The sequence below is a fragment of the Abramis brama genome (assembly GCF_963993115.1).
Source record: "Abramis brama genome assembly, chromosome: 5".
In the NCBI taxonomy this organism is placed as follows: domain Eukaryota; kingdom Metazoa; phylum Chordata; class Actinopteri; order Cypriniformes; family Leuciscidae; genus Abramis; species Abramis brama.
This window is the reverse complement of record NC_139967.1, coordinates 4,451,272-4,477,213: the sequence shown is the minus strand read 5'-3', so window position 1 is coordinate 4,477,213 and position 25,942 is coordinate 4,451,272. Positions and strand designations below refer to the sequence as shown.

The following is a 25,942-nucleotide window of genomic DNA, read 5'->3' as shown; positions in this document are numbered from 1 at the left end:
TGAGCTGCTGCTCCCGGCACAGGGGGCGGAGCTTCAACAGCTTGTGTCCTGAAAATTTCAAAAAACTTTTTGTTTATGTTTAAATTTATGTAGCTGATGTGGAGTTAACTATCTTTTAATCATTGATTAGCATATTCTGTCTTGATAATCTATAAATCGTGTTCTGGGGGCGGGGTTTATGTAAATTCTAGGGTTGGTGATGTCACTGACCCGGGAGGAATGTCGTGTAGTCTCTACCAGCCGTTTGTTGTAGTCCTTAAAAAACGATTTCTTTAAAAGCAAATATCTCCCTTTGCTTTGAACTTTGAGCGTCGTAACTTTGCAGATGTTGTTTATGCTCAAACAGCAACATTTCACACTAACTAAAGTTAGAAAAGTGAAATCATACTCAACCACCCCTTTAAGAAAATAGGTATTTAGTTACAATATTGACCATCATTAGTAGTTTCTAGGCACAACAAAATGATTAGCTAGGCTATTTGTAGTTGACTAAATTTATATATTAATTACAACTGAACAGCCGTGGCAGTGTTACAACATCTCAATATATATAAAATAAATATTACCATAATGCCCATAGCTATCCAAAGAACTGAATCAAGTTGATACAATCAACTTAAAAAAAATAAAAAGGAAACCCTATGTAGATCATTTGAAGTCATGAAATAATTAGAAAATGTATTCTGTCAAATTAAAGATTATTATTTTGAGATCACAAAATGAATTGCTGAAATTCAAACGGAATATGATTCATAGATAAGATTCATCAGATTCATATTTTCAGCATTGTTTCCTGTCCTGAACACTTGCTTACCAGCAGGCTCAGGTCTCACGAAACTGTCTTGTCGTCCTGGAGACAAGTTGTTCAGATGGTTGATAATAGAGGAATATGTCAAAGATCCCCTCTCCAACAAAAGCATCGCAAAACCAGAGCTAAGCTACATCCATTTCATCAAAGTTTGAAAGCCGAAGTGCCGGTGATTATCAATCCCTACCCCAGGATTAATTCATATTCCAACATTTGCCATGACAAGAGGTACTGACTGAAACTGAATGACTCCAAGAACAAACCTCAACATAATCATCAGTATTTTCAATCCTTTTTACACAGACTGGAAAAAAATGTTTGTGTTCAAACAAGCATAACGTAATTAGAGCCTCACATACTTATGTCTAAATCTGCAGTTATAATTGCCGTATTATTTCCAAAGCAAAAAGTAACAGACAAGGCATAACTCACCTGTAATGTGAAAAACTGACTGACTGAAAATGTGTTTTTTGAGGAATTACTCATTTAATTTAACTAAAAAAAAAAACATTTTAGTATAAAACATTGTGTGTTTGCTGGTATCTACTGAAAAACATACATGAGACACACGTGTTGAACACCAGAGATAGGCTATTCTCTGAAACCCAAACACTAAAATGTGTGTCCATACTGATTATTTGGAATAAGATTAATAAATAAACAAGAAAGACCATATTTAATGTGTAATGTGTTTTTAGAAAATCATCAGATAAATGATTCCAAAAGACAAAAGATCCAATTTCACCAGAAATAATTTTAACACTGGAAACAGGTTTGCAAAGGCAAGATCGTCTAAGAGTACAAATCAATTTCAGTCAGTTGCCATTCCCAGCCAACAATCAGATTATCCCTTGATCATGATTTAAAAAAAAAATTAAAAAAAATCAGATAATAAGATGAATTCCCCCAAACAAACAATTAATTTGATTACAAATGGCACCTATTGAGATCACAATGCTTTGTGAAATTTCCTTTTCATTTATGTAAACATTTACTGAGCCCCAGATTATTGTTCCTGCTCAATTCTCTGTGGCTGGTACAGTAAAGCACATGATAAATGTAGCTCTGCACTAACAGGACAGCGTTGAGTGAAAGATGAAGCAGCAACAGAATATAGTGTTTACGTCTAGCCTAATTCAAAACTGACGTTCTGCTTTGTTTTGCTCCAAGGTTTCAGCCTATTGATAATCAGTAGCGATGGGAACAGTAAGGAAACTTAAAGAGTCTGGTTCCTCAGGGCTTGCATTAACAATTCTCTCCGCTTTTCAGAATGAACACTATTTAGAAAGCACATCTTTTTATTGCAATCCATTGCATTTAAGGCTTGGTGTCAAATGATTTCAGATATTCTACAAAAATGAAAATACAGAGAACCAAAGAACTTCCTCTGATGCCATATTTTGCTAAATGAATAAATGTTTTGGATCAATGATAACTTTCTGGAGGCCTGCTATTGGAAAATGAGCCAGTTCTTGATTCCCAACCCTAGTAAGCTGTGATGTCTGTCCATCTGCAAGCCATGGAGCAGTTTAGTTGATGACCAAATAAATACTAGTCTTGATGTAAAGATAACACATCACACTTATTTAACTTAAGACTTGTTGTTAAACTTCTTTAAAAGCAAGCTAAGGCTGTACTTCCTGAATGGCTTCAAATGTTGCATTTATCAGCTTCATCAACCTGACCGCTTAAAGCAGAGCAATACAGAGCAAACTGGAGCAGAAGTGTGCAAGGTTCAGTTTAGGCCTGCATCCCATTAGCAGATTTTCAACATTCAGCATGTTTGATATTATCAGTTACCAAACTCTTGTGGCCTTGGTAGCCAATGAGCTTCAAGATAATGACAAGCCACTGTCATGCTCATATGTGATCCCACAGAGAATTGCAAAGCCACATATTGAAAATGCTGATAGAGCAAGTTAAGCATGAACACAATGGTCTGAGCGATACTGGAATTTCTTTCAATACCTTGAAAAATATTGACATTTGATACTATTTCTGATACCACAGGAAAAAAAATTGAACAGTATCTACTAGGGCTGGGTATTGACACAAATTTCACTATTCGATTCGATTCACAAGCTTGCAATTCGATTTCGATTTCGATTCCGATTCGATCCAGAATTGATTATTTTGGATATCAGGTACAATACATGGCATATTTTCTCAAGGAAAACAAATCTCTTAACTATTATTGTAAACTATGGGAGTCAGTTGTAGCCTATAGGCTTCATTAGCCTACTATAATACTGAAGGTAAAAATTAACTGATTTGTTTACAAACACTTAAATTACACTTTTATTTATTTTTATAATAATAAAGTTATATGAAATATAAACATTTAAATGGTGGCTGTCATAAAAACTTGCCAGATTTATTCAAACATGCATTAAATATTGAAGAACATTAAAAATTATAATGAACATGTAATATGGTGCATATATTTAGCAAAATGCTCCTCTCTAGAGTTAATTTTTCTAGCTGACTAACGAGTTTATGGTCACTGGATATGGTTTTTCTGAGGTAAATGTGACGTTACATCACATTGTTTACAAGCTGATTTACTGACGTCTTTCCACGGTTGAAACACTGATTGAGCGATTCCATGTGACATGATACGGATTTCGATAAGTTGTACTCTATCTTTTAACAAACTTTCAGATGCTCATTCATGTTTATTTCGCGCTGTAACTGGTGTTATTAAGGCGGAAGAGAAGACCACAGCGCCAAAACGGTATTTATGTTTTTGAATTTCGTAAGAAAATGGACGTAATTTGAAATCTGAGACTTTGTTTCATATCAATAGTAACAAAGCACAAAGATTGTTGCGATTTATTGGATGGGATGCGCGCTACAATGTCCCATTCATTCATCAATTGAATACAGCAGCCCTAGCATCTACTAAGTACCAGAGAAAGTTTGTAATAATTAAGATTTTTTAAAAGTTGTTGAAAGTCTCTTTTACTCACTAAAGCTGCATTTATTTGACGAAAAATAAAGTAAAAACTAGTGATGCACTGAAATTTCGGCTACTGACAATTTTAACAATTTTTTTTTGGTTTCGGCCAAAATTAAGGGTGCTCCGACTGATCGGGCGCCAATTGTTATCGGCCAATAAAAGCTTTATATAGTTTGATCTGCTGTCTCTATAATGGCCGATCAGAAGAGCCAATCAGATGAAGCAAAACTCGCGAGACCATTTTTGTATGCGCAGTTAAAATTGCTTCTCAACATTCACCGGTCTGGCAATTCTACCAGGTGTCTGAAAAGGACAATAAATTTGCAGAATCTTTGCGGAGACATTGCAACGATAGCAACCCTACAGCAATGACAGCAAGAAACTAGAGCTGTGCGATTTCAGTGCATCGTTTTCTTTCCTCCCTAACAGCCCAAAGTTAACGTAAAATACAGTCTACTGTTGATAAACTGCAGGACGTGCTTGATGATAAACAGAGTTATTAAAACTGCATCTTGCATTGAGACTGCAATACAACAATTTGAATACTTATGTCTTAATATCTTAACTTGAAAGAGTTAAACCCTTTAATTTTTATTTTGGGGGAAGAAAACTATATGGAAGCCTTTTAAGTTTCTGTGAAAACAGGTTTACAAATGGCTCTCATCACGACACTGTCCGCAAAAAAAGTTGGAAATTAGGCATAAGTGGAAAATAAAGTGAAGCTGGCCAATATACAGTTTTCTAAAAGGAACACGCCGACTTTTTGGGACTTTAGCTTATTCGCCGTATCCCCCAGAGTTAGATAAGTCCATACATACCCTTCTCATCTCCGTGCGTTCCAAACCGACAGAGTTACGGCATGAGGAAGGGTATATATGGACTTATCTAACTCTGGGGGATACGGTGAATAAGCTAAAGTCCCAAAAGGTCGGCGTGTTCCTTTAAAACTAAGCATGAGAAGGTTTTGTGCAATACTTTGTCTTTACCTGTACCAACCACATCAGTAAGCAGGAGATTCATGGCCCCGGAAGCAGAAAAGTGAGAGTCAGACAGCTACTTGCCTGTGTTGGAGCGCCGTCGGATGCCAAAGTCCCAGCTGGAAGTGATGTCGACAGACTGAGAGAGATCACAGGTCTGGCCTTCTCCTCCACTGCTGGCGTCCCCATACGAACCCCCGGACGAGCCTCCGCCAGCGGACGCCACCGACGAATGGCACTTATCCAGATCCACGTCATGATCGATCAGGACCATCTCGCACATCCCGGTGTCATCGCTGGTCACGTGGGACTGCCGGATGTGGGCCAGGATGATGGCGGGGTTGTCGAGGAAAGCCATTCTGAGCACCAGCCTCTCGCCCCTCTGTCGCTCTCCGGGTCTCTGTCCAGATGTGCCGACCCTCAGTCGGAGATAGAGGCTGAAGATTCCTCAGCGATGCAGCGTCTTCTTTTCCTTCTTTTTGGGGTTATTTTCTCCTCTCCATGGTGGGACATGGATGCCTGCCTGCAGGGTAACACACCCAGATGTTAAAGCCACAACACCCCCACATATCATACAGTCACCTAAAGGGATAGTTCACCCAAATATGAAAATTCTGTCATCATTTATTAACCCTCAAGTTGTTCCAAAACTGTGTAATTTCTTTCTTCTGCTGAACACAAAAGAAATTACGGTAACACTTTACAATAAGGTTGATTAGCTAACATTAGCAATATCAATGGGGTCCATCAACACTCATTCTTCAAAATATCTTCTTTTGTGTTCAGCAGAAGAAAGAAATTCATACAGGTTTGGAACAAGTTGAGGGTGAGTAAATGATGACAGAATTTACAATTTTGGGTGAACTATCCCTTTAAAGGAGCATTGCGTAGGTTCTGAAATTTCTAACAGTTACTGACACCAGTGGCCGTTAGAGGAACTGCAGCCAGTCTCATGCTCGTTCTCGGTGCGCACACGCTTGTACGACCGCATCAACCAGGGTTGCCGCAGCAACCAATGACGGCTCATCGAGATTCACCAGCATAATGTTTGAGGTAAGAAAACACCATTTGAAAACACTACCGATTGCCGCTGCTTACTAATAATGTCTGCCGTGCCATACGGATGTAAGCCCAAGTAGACAAGAACGCGCATGACGTCACATTTTGTGAATTTTCGCACTAATTCGGGCCCGACTCTTCCACACACAATTGAGCCTACAGGCTGATAGAGGCAACCGTGGTGGACAGTCAAGGTGTCATTCTTTTTATTACATCATGGTTGGCTCATACATGTACAAATGAAAACTCTATCTTAAAGATTTTTTTAAGTAAAAACCTACACAGAGCCCCTTTAAGTAAAATTTAACCTATAAAGCTTACTGTATCATATTTGATATACATGAATTACTAAGGACTCTAAATTACCAAAATGATCAAAACTTTCCTGAAATTCCTGTTGTACACAATCTACAAGACTTCCGATGATAGTTCATGCTTTTTAGTTATTATACCTTTACTTGCAAAAACGTCCCACGTCAGCTCGTTATGCTGTGAAATCTGATTGTTATAAGGTAAATTTTATAATAACTTTTGTTGTTTTTTTGGTAGTAATATTTAAAGATAAACACTTACTGGACTGAAGTAACTTTACTTGATTATCCAAACATCTTTTTTTCATTTTGTTGAACAATCACATTAAAATATGAGTATCAAATATGATCCATCAGACGTTTATCTCTCAGTCATCATTGCATTGCATTGCATTACATGTTTTGATCCCCACAGTAAAAACTACAGAGCTTTGATCATAAAACTAAGCATTTAAGTATCATCTTAATAAGACTGGGAGATATGAGAACTGATATTGCATTTTATGCAAGTAGTCTACTATAATATATGGTTATAACAACATTATTGATTTACATTAGAAGGTATCACAACTGGATCCTATTTTTTTGGCCACATAAATAACAACATCAGCACCAAATTGCATGTTAAAAAAAGATAAAAAGACCAATTGGGACAAAAATCACGATGAATATACACAGGTATAAGGGATAAACCGGTCTTCCAGGATCTAGTGTTGTTCTTATGTGGATGTTTATGATATAAACACACAGTAAAGTAAATACATGCAGATTGTTAGTTACTAACTAACGTTAGACACAAGCTGTCATGATCTCTCATGTCACCAGAAACCCAAACAACAAACCTCTGAACCAAACTATGACACAGGCAGGGACAACCGTACCAAATAACTACATTACATGTTAAAATGTTTTTAAAATCATTCATTGTAAACAAAATGAGAACTGATGGAGCTAAAATGCTAACTAGCCAGAAAGCTAACACATTCTTATTTCTAACCGCATTAATTGTGTTCGTTATAAAAGGAACCTGATCACAATTGTACTCACGTTGCTGTCTGATAAGAATAAGATTATATTTGAACAATACTGTTGATAAAACAGACGTAAGTAACAGCTGACTGAACGCGCTAGTCAGGCCCTGCTAATGCTCGTGCTAATCTGCTCGATAAGCCTCAAACATCACCTCATCATTACCTTCATTCATGCCTATAACAGCGGCTGGAAACATCACCGACACGCCACACCGTCTGAGCGAGGGACTGACTGTGCTGTCTCATTTCATACTTGTGGAGATATCGTCCCAAAAACAGAATAAACGTGTCTGTTGTTTACTCTGTTGTTCCTGTGTTGGTGGTCCTGTAAGCTACTTCCTGCGGGTTTACCCCTCATACCGGAAGTACATGACTCTGGGAAACACCCTCTAGAGCCAAAGATCGACAAGACATGCGGCCAATCGAGGCTAAGAGAAAGCAGATAGATAGATAGATAGATAGATAGATAGATAGATAGATAGATAGATAGATAGATAGATAGATAGATAGATAGATAGATAGATAGATAGATAGATATAGTCTGTTAAATAAACAGAAATAGATTTTAGTTCTATATGTTTTGCTATACTGAACTGTATTTTATGATCTGATGCTAAATGGTAGTAGTCTATATTTTTTTATTAATTACATAATAAGTGCACTAGCCTCCTCCATATTAACTCAGTACAATGTGATTTAGCGAGGAATAGTGTCAATAGTATATCTTATTTTATCAAAAGTCTTCATAAACAGCATTATCAATTCAAAGTAACTGCACAGAGATTGAGACATACGTAATTCTTCAGTCAACTTCACTGTAAAAAGTAAAAATGTGCCATTTTGCAGTGGGATATTTCTGCTCAGATCATAAATAAACAACGACAACGATGAAACATTTAGTCAAGTCAAAGTCACCTTTATTTCTATAGCGCTTTATACAATACAGATTGTTTCAAGGCAGCTTTACAGTGATAACAGGAAAATAATGCTTTTCGGCTGTTGTTTGGCTTTAGTCAGTTCAGTGTTGATTCAGTTCCATTGTAAAGATCGTCAATTATTAAATTCAATTATGTCATCGTCCAGCTCAGTTCAGTTCTCATCCAATAGTGTCAGTGCAGGCAGATCAATAATATTACTAAATAGTATGTGTTCCCAACTAAGCAACCCAGAGGCGACAGTGGCAAGGAACCCAAACTCCATCAGGTGAAGGAAAGGAGAAAAAAACCTTGGGAGAAATCAGTCTCTCACACGCTGGTGCCAAGAGCATAACCTCTCCCTCAACATCAGCCAGACCAAAGAGATTGTGATGGACTTCAGGAGACGAGAACACAGAACACCAGTGGAGAGGGTCAGCAGCTTCAAGCCCTGCAGAGGGTGTTGCGAACAGCCTAAGCTTCACAAACACCATGCAGGCGGTGTGTGAGGAAAGCTCAGAGAATCATCATCCACTCGAGCCATGGGCTGTTCAACTTCTCACTGCCATCAGACATGCGGTATCACAGCATCAGACGACTATCTGACAGCTTCTTCCTCTCAGAGAACTCTTGATCTCCCACATTCAGCTATTCTTCAGCACTGCACTTTTTCAGTCTCACACTGGACCCGTATATACTGCACCAGCCTTATAGTTATCCTAATTCACTGGCTTCATTCAGCTGACTTGAACTCATACCACACAGACTCACTCAGCACATGACCCAACCCACTGTTCATAATCACTTGTGTACTTGTTGCGAGAGTTGTGTGTATGTGCTTGGGTTGTATATTTTACATTATATAATTGGGGGGGGGGGGGGGGGGGGGGGGTATAAGTTCTATATATTCTGTTTATTTGCTCATTCTGTTCACACACATACTGTATGTGTATATATATATATACAATATTCTATCTTGTGCTATAACATATTGTGATTATGTATACTGTGTAATGTATACTTCTGCTGCCATAGCCTGTTGTAATCAGCTTGATTCAGTCAGTAAATTATATTTAACTTGAATAAAATCGGATGTAAATTACATGCTTTTAAAAAACTATTTAAACTATTTTTTTTTTTTTTTTTTATCCTATTTTTGCTGAGTAGCCTATATAAATTTATATTGGATTTGTTTATAAAGATAATGTTTTTTTTTGTTTGTTTGTTTTTATGATATTGATGATGAGGAGGATAATGAAGAAATCAAATAATTTGATTCACGGACAAACATTATAAAAAATTTAAATGTGCAATAGTTACTGATCAGATCTGAACAGACTTATAAAAAGATATTGGTTTAACCTTAGCTAATTGATACAGTCATATTGATTAAGATAATTTATTGAAGCATAATTTGAGATAATTTGATTTTTCACAATTTTTAATGAATTTATCTGTTTATGTTGTTTTTCTTAGCTGTTTATTATAATAAACAGCTAAGAAAAACAACATAAATGCAACCACACACACACACACACACACACACACAGATATATATGATTTATTTAATTGTGCAGTTGTGAGCGCGAGCCCCGGGTGGGCGGAGCCGACAGTCCGCACGCTGTTGTGCAACACTGGCTACATCATCTTCATCATCATCATCAGGAGGAGCTGCTTGCTGTGCACGAGACACACACAGCAATCCACACGGATATTCTCACAACCCATTACATCTGCTGTAGATCATCCACAAGAGAATGTGCATTTAACAACCTGTCTGTATTATTCAACAGCTCAGCAGGAGGAAGAAAGAGCACTGGAACGCCAAGGGTTTATTGCAACTTATATTTACCACATTTTTATTTCTCATTTATTTTCTTTTGATGCACTCGAGGACGGAAATCAAATAAGAGGTGGATTTTTCTGAAGTTTTGCAGAAGCTGCCTCTGGACTGGATGGAATAATAGTGTGTAACTATAGAGCGAGGCAAACGATGAACAAGCAAAGCATCAAAGTGCACAGACTGTTTCTCATACTGGAAATCAGAGGATCATTTTATTAAAGCACTTTTTGTGTTCGCGAACTCGGGACTTTTACGCATCCATCATTTTAATGTAGCTGATATATCCAGGACAGCATCAAAATCTCTATCGTGTGGAATAATAATAATAATAAAAAACTAAAGGCATTTGAGCCTGAGGATGGAGGAGCAGAGTCATCTGATGCACACCCTGGGCGGCGTGACCCTCACCGGACTCCCGGTGGCTCTGCCGGTGCCTCATGATGGAGCAGACGCGAGAAACAAGCAGGACATCGGAGACATTCTGCATCAGATCATGACCATCACCGACCAGAGCCTGGACGAGGCTCAAGCAAAGTTAGTTTTACAAGGATACTTTACATTGCTGGGCATGTTAATACACTTTATTAATAACAACAATAACGTGTAGCCTACTTGCAACCAGCTCCGCATGCCACACTTTCTTCAGCGTGTCAATTTCCACAGTCCTGAATGCAAAAATCTATTGGGCACTAAAATATTCATTGCTGTTGGCTTGGGGAAAAAAAAAAGATACAATTAATTTAACACGTCCGCCACAAATTCTATAGCGGGGCATGTTGTCACACGATGGGGGAAGTTGTCACAATCTGTCATTAATATATATATTTTTCAATAATATATATATATATATGGCCCACAGAAAATTAAAATGATAAAACTTACGTGACAACTTACCCCGACCTGACATTTATGAAAAATAATCAGTTTTCAGAACAAACTAAAGGACACAGCATTAAATCAGTCATGTGTCTTCTGTACCAAATTGTTTGGTGTTTAATCATATTAACAGTGTAGGATATTTGGATACAGTTTCATTTGTTGCAGACTTCTCAGAGATCAATGCACTATAATACATTTACATCACAGGTGTTTTAACCACAACAGTCTGGTTTTATATAAACCTCTGCCCTTACAACAATAAATTAAAAGTACTCTTTATAAATGCACATGCCACATGAAACATAATAGTATTTTATGTTGGTTTCCTAATGAGAAACATTGCTGGAACTCGCATGAAGCTGTGAGGTGCAAACATATAGAAGCACATTAGAGGATTTTAATGCCAAGTACAATGTTACCTGCATGTGTGGATGATAAGATCTTCTAAATAACTTGTGTTTTTCTTTGATAGAAAGCATGGGCTGAACTGTCACAGAATGAAACCGGCTCTATTCAGCGTGCTCTGTGAAATCAAAGAGAAAACAGGTAAAGCGCTCCTTTATGCCCCACACAATACACTGCCATAATACACCTGCACGCATGGTGCTCTTCAATACACACCGCTGTTCAGCTCACAATAGCCAGCACCAGTCCTACGGAAGCTCACGTTTATCACAGACAATAGTGCTTTTTACACTGACAGATGCTTCCTTACCAGAGTGGAAATGAGCTGCGTCCGTGACGTTTTCTGATGGTGTATTTTGTAATGGTGTGGTTGATATCTTCAGTAGGCTATTCTTCAGGAAAAAGACTGTTTGATTGCGTGTAAACAGAGCACTGCATGCAAGAAGAGGTCTGGAGATGTGTTTAATGTTACTCAGTGATGTAAGCATGCAGAAACACAGATATTTAAACATGTGCATCTCAGTAGAGGCTTTGATAATTAGCTTTGAATATGCAATGAATTTCCCCTATTTTTAGCCCAACGTGTTATGAGAGGTTCAGATTATGCTGAGATATGTTTATATTTTAAAGGGAGGGTAGGCAATGTTTTTCATAAACGCTTTTTGTAATGCTGGTTGAAAATCTCCTCACATCCTGATAGCAATCGATAATAGAAGTGGTCTAAGTATTTTTTTTTTTTAAAGTACATATATCTTCTGTGGAAGTCCCAGGACCAAAACATGTCTGCCCAATCATTGTGTTAATGATTTTGTTTTACAATGTCTGCTTTATAAACGATTGTTTATTTGTAATATTTTTGTATGGTATTTAAATTTCTGATCTTCGGTTTTATTTGTGTTATGGTAACGGAGGGCTTTACATTCGGATCATTGCAATCATTGAATCATTCATTCAACCGACTTGTTTAAAAACATTGATTTATTCGGGAACGAAACAAGTGACTATACAATAAGTGGGCATTGAATCATTCATTCAACCGATTAGTTCAGACTAATTTATTCGGAAACATTTATTCGGACTCTTTATGGTTGAGTAATTTAATCATTCATTAAATCTATTTGTTTATTAATAATCATTTCAAATTAATACATATTTGTAGGCTGATGTAAAAACTTAAATGCGTAAAAATATTTTTTTTCCTTAAAACATTTCCTCACAAATGATGTTTAGTCATCGTCCTACTTTTATATAGATTTTTTTAGGCTGAACCAAAGCAAATTTGTCAGAACATAGTAGGCTAAACTACCTGTTATTTTTTTAGTAGACTAATGTTCATGTTTTGTATATAATATATTTTTTGTTCAGAATCGTGATCTTAATTCTAAGGGGATTTTTTTTTCATATCAGCATAACATAACAAGCCTAATCTTGACATAAACCCTAAACTTGTCCCTCAAATCTGATTGGTTGAATGGAATGTTGTTCCAGGATCAACAAAGATGTCGATCCAGGAACATGTTGTACTTGGTGAAATCACGTTCACCACAGCGTGGCACAGTTATGGAAATGAGTAAAATCAGTCATGAAAACCATCAAATAGTGCTATTTTCTATGCTCAGCTTTACAATATTCAATTGGCTTGATGTTTCTTTGTAAGTGTAATGTATGAAATAATTAAAAATCCATATCCAGTAATCACAAATACCTTGGAAAGTCATGGAAATTCTTTGCTAAACTGTGTGGGGAAATTGCTTGTGTAAAAGTAACACAAAACATTCCTTAGTCATGACAGCGGTTCAGTGCCAGCGCAGTAAACACTCTGACATTGCCATAGTAGTGAGCAACTCTGAATATTTTCACAAACGCAAGTTTTGCAGTGCATGCACATTTGTATAAATATGCATCTCTCAATCTGCAAAATCAATTGTCAGCTTTAAGTAAAGCAAAGCAATTGCATTTGATTCATTAGGTTGATTTACAGGCGTGCTTTATATTAAGTAAGCACTTCTGAAGTCTACTGGGGGCATTTTAGTATTGACGCAATCCGACAGGGCTAATGAGGGAAATAAATCAGGCTGAATATTATATCTCTATTTGGGCAATAAAAAAATATATAACGAAAGTTAAATACATCTCATTTTGGCTGTTGTGTTAGCGAGAGAGATAATAGTCATGCAGAAAGTGGTTTGATAGAGGTTTATGAATGAGAAAGCAGTAGATTTTAGCATTTTCTTAGCTTAGCTTTCACATGCTTAGCTTTCCAGGGTGATGCTATATGGTTGTTAGTGCATTGCTAAGAGGTTGCAAGGCATTCTGGGTGGCCGGATATTTATAATATTCTGATTTCTAGATGTGGATCAGGTCCCACATTCAGTTTAAACTCTTAAAGTTTTCATTGTAATGTAACTGTTTGTACATGTAGAAGCTTTTTCTTGGTGATGTGAATGATAAGGAAACATTATGTTTTATATCATTCTTCAGTTCAAACATTACGGGATTGGGAACGTTACTTTTGAATGTTCTCTGAACAAGTTAGTTACATTTAGAAATTGTTAGATGTACGTCCAAATAAAACATTTCAGAAAAAACATTCCATGAACAATGAACAGGATGAAAAAAAAAATTGTGCTAAGGTTTTGAGAACATTATTAAAGACTAGATAACTAACGTTCTATTAGCCGAAGAATGTTGGTTACCCTTTATTTTAAGGTGTCATTGTTACAGTGCAATTATATATTTAAGTACTGAGTAATATTAAGTAACTACATGTACTTACTATAGAGTTAGGGTAGGATTAGGATTTGATTGAGGGTTAGTTGCATGTAATTATGCATAATTTACTGTTATTACTGTAGTAAGTACATGTAACATAACAAGGACACTGTAAAATAAAGTGTTACCAGAACGTTTGTTCATAAATTTGAGAAAACCTTGCCAGATCTGTGAATGTTTTCTTTTAGCTGGGAACCTCTCTTCAGTACGACGCTTAATGTTTAGGTAACATGTAGAACCATTCAATCACCATTTCAAGATTTCTAGTATATTGGCATTATGAAGTGCACTGTCATACTAAGAAATCAGAAAACCATTAACATGACTAAAAAGTTACCTAAATATGATTATGAATATGTGCACCTGAATCTGTCAGTCATACCTGTGTTTATGCACACACATTCCCCATGCATTCGCAGCTGTTCCTGTTCGCCGTCACTATAGAGTGCAATTAACTGGGCTTCGCTGGTTAAGATGTGCTTGACTGTGGTGGGTGGATCATTACACTCTCTCGCCCGGGCGGGTTGTGTTCAGCTTGCTTACCCTGTAGGCAGCGGAGGACTGTCAGAGACGGGCGGCACGGATCAGTGGCCTGGAAAATGGACACGAGAATTGAGCATAATTGATTTAAATCCCCGGCGTTTCTTCCCTGCTTATGTACTTCTATGTCGCCGTATAGAACTAAAAGCATAATGTACATTTCTTGAGCAAATGTGCTCTGTGAGTGTAGCGATTGCGAAGCCAAAAGCCTTCAGCCAGAGCATTGGCTTTTATGAAGAAAAATAGCAACGAACAAACAAAAAAACCCTGTTTGTGAAGCATTAGTGGAATAGTTAATAATATGATGAACTTAACCTGCACTCAGAGAAAAGGGATTAGGGTGATACCCTTTCAAATGGTCTAATGTGTACAATTGAAGTATTATACTAATACCTTTTCGGGGTAAATAAGGTACCTTTTGGAAAGATACCACCGCAGTGACAGTGCTTTTCTGTGTGTGAACTTTAGTGACATCACCAACCCTAGAATTTACATAAACCCCGCCCCCAGAACACGATTTATAGATTATAAAGACAGAATATGCTAATCAGTGACTAGAAGATGCTACACATCAGCTACATAAATTCATCAACTAACCATTCAGAAATGTCCTGTTGCTCTGCATGTTGTCACTTCTTCTTGAGTCTCTCCATCATTGTCTGAATCCGGTTTGAACATAAAAGGCTAAACGTTTTTTAAATTTCCAGTGCATGTGTGTGTGAGGTAAAAGGACACAAGCTGTTGTAGCTCCGCCCCCTGTGCCGGGAGCAGCAGCTCATTTGCATTTAAAGGAACAGACACAAAACTGCATTTTTGCTCACACTCAAAAATTGAAAATTTTAACATGCTATATAAAAATATCTGTGGGGTATTTTGAGCTAAAACTTCACATACACACTCTGGGGACATCAGAGACTTATTTTACATCTTGTGAAAAGGGCATTATACCACCCCTTTAAGATATTAAGCCTAAACAAATCTGTACCACTTTACAATAAGGTTCATTAGCTAACATTAGTTAAAGGGTCATGAAACCCTAAACCAAAATTTCTGAGATTTTAACAGAGGTATGTGTGTTGAACACCATTGAAGACAATGTTAGCATCTGTTAGATTTAATAGTAGGGGGAAAATGGTTTAATTTGAGTTTTTATACGCTATTTTCGTCTTCCGGGTTTAAAATCTTCATTGTGTCCACGTCACAGGCTGTGATGTGGCAGAGCACTACAGTACTTTGATGACTCATCGGTGTCTCATAATTATTAATGAGACTGAGTTTTTTATCCAATGAGAAGACACTTTCTCTTAATTATTCATGACACCACGTGGAACTTTCCAATGACAGACATGTCAAACTATGATATCGCGTAGTAGATGAGAGAGGTAATGATGGGACGCGCGTTTGTTTTCGTGCTGCAAAAGTTCCAGTGCACCTTTGCACAAACTATGTGTGTGTGTAGCAACCATTCAACGGGAGAATGGTGGACTTCGGCCTTGTACACCAATACAAGTTTCGTCTTGCGAGTGATGCGGTCCCGAGGACTTTTCTATCGCTTCAGAGGTGTGTGTGTGTGTGTGTGTCTAAAATGTAACCCTGACCGTTTTAACTTACTTGCCTTCTGTTAAATCACTCGTTATTAACATGTAGATATTTCGATAATACCTCAATTGTATGGAACGTATGCTTAATTTGTGCAAATTTCTATGTCACTGTACATCTTTATTATGTGGGTTTAGGGGGCGCGTAGATCTAGGATATGTAGGCTACTGAACGTTTTTTTTTTAAGCGATTTTTTATTTTATTTTCAAATATATGCATTTATAGTGTGTATATAAACAAATATATATTTTATAATGACATAATTAAACATATACATGTGCATTTATATGTTTTAAATACAATTATAAGGTGTCAGTGTATTTCATTAGACTATAACTTTGCCAGCTATAAAAAAATCTAGCATTTCCTCACGTTTTACCACTGATTTTTAGTGACAGTCGATGACAGTGTTACCAAAAAAATCTAAATTAAGTGACAAAAAATCTGCCAATGGGGTGAGAAAAATAGTCCTGTTTTCCTTTTAAATTAAGTTTATTTTTCTTACCTCATTTGCAGACATATTATCTTGTTTTAAGCATAAACTCTCTTAATTTTGATACATTTTTCAGAAAACAAGACTTTATATCTTCAGTCATTTTGTGTCTCAAGTATGGTAAATGTATCTTGATAATGTTTAGATATTTGAACTGAATACTGAGGAAGAAAATCCTGTTTTGCAATGAGAACTGACTTCATACATCCACTAAACATCATCTAAACACCAATATTAAAAGACATCAAGCAAAATGTATGAAGTAAAGGGAATGTTTGACAGTCTGTTGTCGAGACCACCTGACAGATGTGACACTGATTTCGGTGTGTCAGCACTTGCACTCTCGACAGGTTAACTTAACTGAGCTAAAGTATCACTGCATTCATTTTTCATTTCCCAAAAGTAAATGCTGCACCCCCCCCCCCCCCCCCCCCCATCCCCCACCTCGTCTATTTTAATATTTTACATTTCCCCTGTGACATGCATGCGATATGAGTGCCATTTTTGATCTGCAGTCATCCATAATTTTTCCACAAGCCTGGGAGGGAAGGGTCGTATATTCTATAGAGAGAAAATAGAAATATAACACGAGTCGGGCTGATCAAGCCATCATGTCTGTGACTTTCACACAAGGCCGTTTCCTCTTTTTATCATGCATCGGGAAGTTGCGTACGTGCATTTTTTCATTCATGGCAACGCAGGTGTGTTCTCCATTTTATTCCAGGTGCATGATAGAAATAATATTCAAACTTTAAAGAAATTCCTTCATATTAAATCTTTATGGGCCATTCTTTGTGATTTAAAACTGAAACTTATTGAAAAAAGTAGTGCTATTATTTTTGGCTATACTCTGCCATTCTTGAAGAAAATGTTAATATTGGTAAAGTTCGATATTGGTGATTTTTAAATTAGGGACACTTTTGACTTTGAATCTTGCAAAATTAAACTTTTATCTTATATCCATGAATAAGTGGCCTTGGTCACATGGAAATCAGTATAAAGTGACAATGTGGATTTTTTTTGGTGTCACTTTTCTTTTTAACTTTTTTGAAGAAAATAGGATAAGCCTGGCATTTTCTAACAATAACAAATTAGCTATCATGCAGTCACTTTATTTAAAAAAATGCAATAGTACAGAATTGACGTTTTCTGTTACTGAATTAAACAATTTTTTTTACTTTACTATTTTTTACAATTGCAAAAAAAGCAATTGTTCTCCAAAATGCTTGATGTGATGACAGCAGTATAAGAGATAGATTGAAGTTTGTAGGAAAAGCGCAAAGTGAATCTATATATACAATAATTTCATACAGCTTATATGTGCAGTCATTTGTAGCCAGCTGGGTAACGCCCTCCAAAGACACTTCAGCAATGATTGACAGGCAGAGATGCTTTCTGATTGGCTAAAAAAATAAATACATTTTTTGTTTGTTTGTTTACAGAGTCTAGAGATGTCACACAGAAAAAGGTAATTTCCGCAATACCTTTTTCAATGATATCAGTCATTTATTAGAGACATTTATTTGTGCTCTTCCAATAAAAAAAAACAAAACAGATTTGGCACTAAGTGTAAATACTAATTAGTTAGATGCTATTTATACTTATAAATAGTGGCAGATACTATTTGCACCTCAGTGTTGTTGTAGTACATTAAACAGTATGCGATAATAACAGAGTGTAAATGATTATTATTAAAATTGTTAAATGGGACAATAAAGCCCTCCCTACACCCCTAACCCTAAACACTTTATTATTAAATACACATTAGGCACTTTATTTACACTATTTTCTTCATTTTTATTGAAAATAAAGGCCTTTCCAATCTGATATGTGATGGGAAAAGAGAGTAGAGCGAGTTCGGCAAAAGGCGGATTCGAACTCAGGTCTATTTGCGTCAGAATTGTTTGTTACTCGCCTTTCCCCTACACTGTTAACAATCCAGCGTCTTTCGTTATTCTGTCTGGCCCAACCAGACGTCAGTGGGTGGAGTTAGTGTAAATAGCCTCTGCCAATGAGGCGAGTTTGCACTTAGTGTAAATAGACACTGTTAAAATAAAGTTTCAGTGTGTATGATCAGTATATGATCAGAAATATGATCAGTCTAGATGTCACAGACATGTAGTTTCCTCTCTGTAGGACGGATACACATGACCCTCGTTCATCGGATATTTCACTGCAGAAAGTGTGGTGCAAAAAGACTGCAGTGAAATGAAAATTTAATCAGCATTTTCTCTGCCTTAACAAGGCAAGAAACCTTCACTTGCTATAGAGGAGAAGAAACTGATATTTTATTCATAACCGTTTTGGAAGTTGGTATACTTCATTTTTCTGAGGTGAGGTGAAAATAAGACAACAAATGAAAGCTTAAAACTTGCTGCAAAGCACAACGGACTAAAACTTCATATATTCTGTAATGCAATATGTGTTTGTTCATGTAATCTCATTAGCATAAGCATTCACATTCATTCTAGCACATGTACATTTGCATACATTTGGATAGACATCCAAAACATCATAAAACATCAACAAATTGACAGCATGTAAACCCATTTACGTATGGACAACTTTAAAGACATAAAAATGCTTACAAATCTTTGTGATTGTTGAGTTTTATGCTAATTACAAATAATGCACAATTCGGATTTGATTTATAAATTATTTGCGATTTAAAAAAAAGTATTTCTCTTTTAAAGTTTCTTCATTTACTGATAACCAAGAGTCTTGATGTGGGATTGTGTTCGAGTTCTGCTTGAATTGCTTTCCTTCAATTCCAGTTCACTTCAATGGATTTGTAATCATTTGTAGACATTTAAAGCCGTACATGCATTAAAGACTTTACACTATATATATACATGCTGTCAGTATGTCGATATTGTGTATATGGATATGATTGATGATTATCACCCAGGTTTTGTTAAAAGGAAGAGCTCATCAATTCTTTGCACTGGACTTGATTTTCCCACAGTGCACTTCTCTTTTCCCTGGTCTTTTATCATCAGATCTCTTTTATAGCCTATCTCTGTTTAGCAGGTTTGGTTTATGACTGTCTATCAGTCGTGTCAATATGAGCCTCCTGGGAATCTCACGGTGGACGTGCTCAGATACAGTAGATGAATGTTCAAGGGACTTTTAACTGAGATGTGCTGCTATAACATGATAAAATACAACTAATGTCGGATTACACTGTACGATTTTCACAGTCGCGGGATCGCTGTTCTTCTCACACTACATGACTGTCTGGGGTCACATCACATGATGGATTGGGTCACACAATGATACATTAACAAACCCCAATGTAAAAAATCTAGACAATATACAGGTAGATAGGAATAAAACTATAGTTTTGCCTGAAGTGTCTTGCCTTAATACAATCTCCGAAGGTGAAAAGAAACACATAATGTAACACATAATTGCAACAAGTGAGAGTTAAAAACAACACAAGGACACCGGACAGCATGTTATTACACGTCTGCGGTGTCATCAAAGCCCGTGAAGGAGTCTCGCACTCTCCTGTCACGGGAGGGGGGAAAGAAATCAATAGTGCAATCCTCCCCGTTCCCGTCCTCGCTGGCGGTAATTGAAATAGAAAATCAAATGAGCGGCGGGCAGATAATTGTTTTATCAATATCCTCCTGCCCGCCCTCCGCGGGTCAGTGGCGCATGATCACCGAGCTCTGGATATGACGAGGACGAAATGTGAAATTGAACAGCTCGGCTCTCGTTTATCAGACCTGACAACTCGGAGTGACCGACTCGCAGTGGCCGGACGCCGCAGCTGCTCCCACTGAAACATCCCGTCTGCTCACACTCACGCTTACACATCTTAACATGATGAAGTGTGTGCCGTCGCCAACGCTGTCATCAGACCAACAAGATGTGAATGTATTCTTGCTCCAATATGTCCTTTAGTTGGACTGTGGTATGATAGATTACAGTGATCAATGTATATTCACTCTCGGCCACCCATTCAAAGGGCGATTGTATTGTATTGTACTGTAAATATTGTAAAATGTGGTCGGAGGACATTTGGATCGCACAACAATGTAAAGGGTAAACATTTGGTTTCTCATTTTGGTTGTTTAAAAGCACAACTGTCTCAGATGAAATTAGGATAAAACCCAGCCACCTCCCAGAACGACCGAAAAAGCAATAGTTCAAAGGCTATGAAGATTTTAATGTCATTATTCAGGTGTTATAAATTATTGTCCAGCCTTCAAGTAGGAGCTGATGTCATGTGGTACTTAATATTTTACTCAACATAGACTAGACATGACTAGCTTTTGGAGGTCATTGGAGGTTAGATGACAGACGATAGACAGACAGATAGACAGATAGATAGATAGACAGATAGACAGATAGATAGATAGACAGATAGACAGATAGAGATAGACAGACAGATAGATAGATAGATAGATAGATAGATAGATAGATAGACAGACAGATAGATAGATAGATAGATAGATAGATAGATAGATAGATAGACAGATAGAGATAGATAGATAGATAGATAGATAGATAGATAGATAGATAGATAGATAGATAGATAGATAGATTTACTTATAAAATGTAAATCCTTTCAGTTAATAGATAACTTTTATATGCAGATCTGATGCAATGGTGTTTAAAATAATCTAGAAAAAAATCTAAATGAACAATGGAAACACTTGCATTATAAACTTAATTTTATACTATTTAAAATATGGATGCAGTCACGTGAAAGAAGGTCAGAAATCTTTGACCCAAAATGTTTAACCGAAACCATTACTTTAAAATATAATAAGAGAAAACACTCACACAGAAAAAAGGCCCAGTTCATGTGAAATGATACAGATTTAATGTAAACGGTGATTGACGATGGATGATTCAGTGATGCGCTTGCAGTTGAGACTCCCTATGATGCTCATGAGAACATATATTAGGATTGTTCCCATGCTCATGAAAGAGTCACATGCATGACTTACAACAGTTTTGATTTGGGTAATGATGAATAGTAGCAGTAAATCTTTGGTTCATATAGTGTTTGCTTTAAGATGCTGATGTCTGCTCATGGTTTAATTGCTCTCCTGTACTCTTGACTCTCTTGAGTGGCTGGTATATATCACACACAGTCATAATGAATTAGTCCACTTCACACACCGCATATTTCTGTATGATAGATAACGCTCTGGAGAAACGACCTGTCTTAATTTATGATATCTCACGGGGACGAGGTGAGAAAGACCAGAGGAAGATGATGAATGTACGCAGGGAAAATAAATGTTAACCTGAAGTCAGATTGAAACATTGTTTTAGACTTTAGACTTTTTACAAATCCTGTCAGATTTATGTGTTTATAGTTTATAGTTTTAAATGCTGGCTGAAGAACTTGTGAACACATAAACTCTATTAATGCACCAAGTTGCTCATTTGGCAATTGTAAACTTTTATTATCGGAATTATTATTTAATCAGATTATTTTAATTAATTAATTAATCTTTTTATTGAACATCAGTGTCTTTCATCAGGCACTTGAAGGCTTCTTGCTTTATTAAAATGAATGCATTACATCTACATTGTAGGCATCTGAAGAAACTTATGTCCCTGATAAAAGCCCTTCTATAAAACTGGCACTTAATGACTACTTTATGCACAATTCAATCAATAATATCATTAAATTGCATCATTACAGAGATGTTAAATGGGTTGCAAACACAATTTAATGTTGACTTTACATCTACAGTTCAGCTGGGAACAGCTTGGCTTGGCAGCGCTGAAATATTCAAAACATGCTCCCATGCTATTGCTAACCCATCCAAGAAACTATATATATATATTAGAGTTGGGGTACTCGAACTCGGACTCGGACTCGAGTCCGGACTCGAGTCCAATTTTTAATGAACTCGGACTTGTCACGCACTCGGATGAATTTGTACTCGGACTTGACACGGACTCGGACATTTTAGACTCGGAAAATTTGCCGAGTACAGTCGAGTCCGAGCACTGGAGGACACAATATTATTCAAAAACGAAACGAAACTGCTTAGGCTGGCTACATTGTGTTGTGTCAGTGTTGTTGAGCACTGTAGCCAATCACAGATATGTATATTAAGCGCATGAACACAGTGGCCAATCAGAGGCGTTTTGAGTCACCATGCGGAGAAGTCGCTCAAAACGTATGTTCAGAATCAGCGCGAGTTTTATCCTTTCGCAAATCTCCTCATAAACAACTAAGTCTTGACGCGATATAAATAAGAGGTTCGCTGTGCAGTGCGGACAACTTCAGTGTTTATGACGAGAGTTTCAGTGAGAGTGCAGAACGCGGTAAGTAAGTGATGGCTTAAAGTGAGCGCTATTGACAATCTATTCTAAATAATATATTTTTTCATGCTTGTAGAGGACCAGTGGTTACGTTCACACTGTAAATTAAAAAGAGTGATAACTGCATTTAAATGTGGGAGAGAATCCGCAGAATTTTAGTCCTGTGAGTCATGAAATTGCGATGATTGACACAGTAACCATAGCAACATGAGAACGTGATAACCAAAGCAACATTTTGGCGTCTAATAATGTTATGATTTTTGTTACATTGATTTAGCCTACACTTTAGTCATAAGTTTACATACACCTTGCAGAATCTCCAAAATGTAATATTTATTTATTTTTTAATGAGGATGATCATAAAAACATTGTTTCTATTTATTACTGCCCTGAAAAATCTTTTTCACATAATGGATGTTTAATAGCCTAGTCCACAAGAAAAAATGCAAACACAAAATACAAGACAAATTACATAGGCTTGATTTTAATATTGTGTTTCTTTACTTGAATGATCCACAAGGTTTTTTTTTTATTTGTTTTTTTTTAATGGTTGTTCATGAGGAAAAATCCTCCAGCTCCTGCACATTCTTTGCTTTTCCAGCATCTTCTGCATATTTGACTCCTTACTAGCAGTGACTATGATTGTGAGATCCATCTTGTCACACTGAAGACAACTGATGGACTCATACACAACTATTACAAACCCTGCAAACATTTAGTGATGCTCAAGAAGGAAGCAACCATTAGGAGCCAGGGGGTGTACATTTTTGAACTGGATCATTGGTGTAAATTGCTCTTATTTTATTTAAAAATTAATTAATTAATTTAGTCCTGCCATTTAGAGGCTAAATAAGATATTAGCATGTAAAACAAAATAAGATAATCAAAATAAATAAAAATTAAAAAATCAACGTCATCTTGCTCAAAAGTTTACTCCTGGCTCTTAATGCATCGTGTTATATTCTTGAGCATTACCTTGCAGAATCTGAAAGATGTACGATAGGTAAACGTATGACTGTAACTATACATTGGAATCATTTTGTAAGGTTTAACATATTAATTTAAGAGCTCAGTGTTGAGACCTTTCACTGGAATTTGATTGACATGCGATCTGACCAATCATAATGCAGATACCTGCCATTTTTGTCCGACAAACAAACCAAACCAGATAGTAGATTAAAGTCATTGGACTTGAACTTGAAAAATGGTGTGTATTGAATTATTTTTGCAGTTCTGATGTTCATTCATGTTTAATTCGTGCTATAACTAGAAGATATTATCAGTTCATGTGCTGCTTGAGTTGAGGCCTATATTAAAGCATCACAAAACGGTGTGTATTGTTTTAATTTCATAAAAATTACACAATTTGAAAGCTGAGACTTTATTTCATACCAGAAGTAGCCTTGTCTTGTCTGTTGGCGCATTGTCAGTGTCCTCTTTGCTCCGCAATATATATTTCACTGTGTGAGAACATGTGGAGTGAGAGCGGAATGGCTTGTCGGACGTAGCGACAGTAAGAGGGGCGGGTCTCTGTGAAAGGTCAATTTAAAACCATTTAAATCTTTGTGGACTCGGCCGGACTCGACTCGGACTCGGATGTTAAGGACTCGGACTCAAGTGCGACTCGGCCCTCTTTGGACTCGGACTTGGACTCGGACTCGATTGTTAAGGACTTGGACTCGACTCGGACTCGACAATGGTGGACTCGGACCCAACACTAATATATATATATATACCACACCAAAAGTTTGTGTCCACTAAAAAAAAAGTAAGGTATCTTGTATCTACTGCAGTGAAACATTAAACAAAGTGAGTAAATCTAAATAAGTCCTTTTAGACAATAGATACGTTTTACACTTAAACAATTTTCACTCAGAAACTGCTTGTAAGTTTCCCAAATAATTTTAAAGAAACGCAATGGATTAAACTACATGTATTTAAAATAACATTAAAAAAAAATCAGAACAAACAATATATCCATATCAACATATCAATGTTATACTATCATATTTGGTAGACTTAACTTTAAAGTGCCCCTATTATGCTATGTTAAAGCTTCCTAATTTAGTTTTGGAGTCTTCTACAACAGGTTTACAGGCATCCAAGGTCAAAAAACACTTTAATTGTCTCATCATATACATTGCACATCAGCTCTTTTCTCTAAGAGCCTGAAAACGGTTCGTTCGAAGATTCGGCCTCTCTAAACCCCTCCTTTCTTAAAGTCTACTCTGCTCTGATTGGTCAGATGGCCCAGTCTGTTGTGATTGGTCTACCGATTAAACAAAACACCCATTATAATATTTGAATTTCAGCTTCTTCTGCTTCCTCAGCACTTTAAACACAGTGACGTGAACAGCAATGATGGCGTCGGTTTCTCCGATTCTTCATCCTTTTGAATACGTCTTCTCGACATGTCTTCCTGACTTCCAGTCTCAGCTACAACTACAGTGTTTGAGGGGCGGGGCAAAGTAGACGTTCACGAGCAGCCAATGATGACCAAAGACAGGCATTATGCAAATTTGTTACATTGTTACGTAGGTTTGTAACAGGAACTGAGATGGAATTGTCGACTGGTTTCAGCAGTTGAGAATCGATTCTTTCTTTTAGGAGACTTTATTTGTCATACACTTTGATCTTTGAAACTTTGCAGATCTGTTACAGTCACAAACAGCTATATTACATACTACATGAAAGATGATACTTGTAAAAGCATAATAGGTGCACTAAACATCCCAATGAAGGGAATAGATGATTGTTTGTAGTCTTTTTAACATTTTTCAATCAGCAGGTCGTATAGAAAACATTTTCACTGAGATTTTTTGATATGTCTTGTAAGCAACCATATTAAGCTTTAGTTCCTTGAAAATTGTGAGGCGTCTGTTGTCGGCAACATTCAGCAGCAAAAACTCTCTGCATTCCCTTCTGCAGCAAACACAAATATAAACACCTTCGTCCCTGAAGCGAACAGTCTTGGTTTCTCTTAGTGTGTTGTCTCACCTGTATGGTAGCTGTCAGGGATTGATTCTTTCATCTAGAACAAGGGAACAAAGACTGC

General features: G+C 36.8%; 2 protein-coding genes across 3 annotated transcripts in view; one reads left to right on the top strand and one right to left on the bottom strand.

Moving 5' to 3' along the window:
• Positions 1-7,512, bottom strand: part of mapkap1 (MAPK associated protein 1) — a 35,082-nt gene extending 27,570 nt beyond the window's left edge. Inside the window, exons 1-2 of the mRNA XM_084113550.1 lie at positions 7,309-7,512; positions 4,829-5,267 (exon numbers count right to left, since the gene is read on the bottom strand). Of these exons, the coding sequence (XP_083969676.1) occupies positions 4,829-5,102 (274 nt within the window). The 5' untranslated portion in view covers positions 5,103-5,267; positions 7,309-7,512. The remainder of the gene's footprint in view (positions 1-4,828; positions 5,268-7,308) is intronic.
• A 2,233-nt stretch (positions 7,513-9,745) lies between these two features.
• Positions 9,746-25,942, top strand: part of pbx3a (pre-B-cell leukemia homeobox 3a) — a 52,262-nt gene continuing 36,065 nt past the window's right edge. Inside the window, exons 1-2 of one of the 2 annotated variants that reach the window (XM_084114617.1) lie at positions 9,746-10,436; positions 11,254-11,327. In XM_084114617.1, coding sequence (XP_083970743.1) covers positions 10,261-10,436; positions 11,254-11,327 — 250 coding nt within the window. In that variant the 5' untranslated portion in view covers positions 9,746-10,260. The remainder of the gene's footprint in view (positions 10,437-11,253; positions 11,328-25,942) is intronic. The other variant, XM_084114618.1, reaches the window with a different exon arrangement.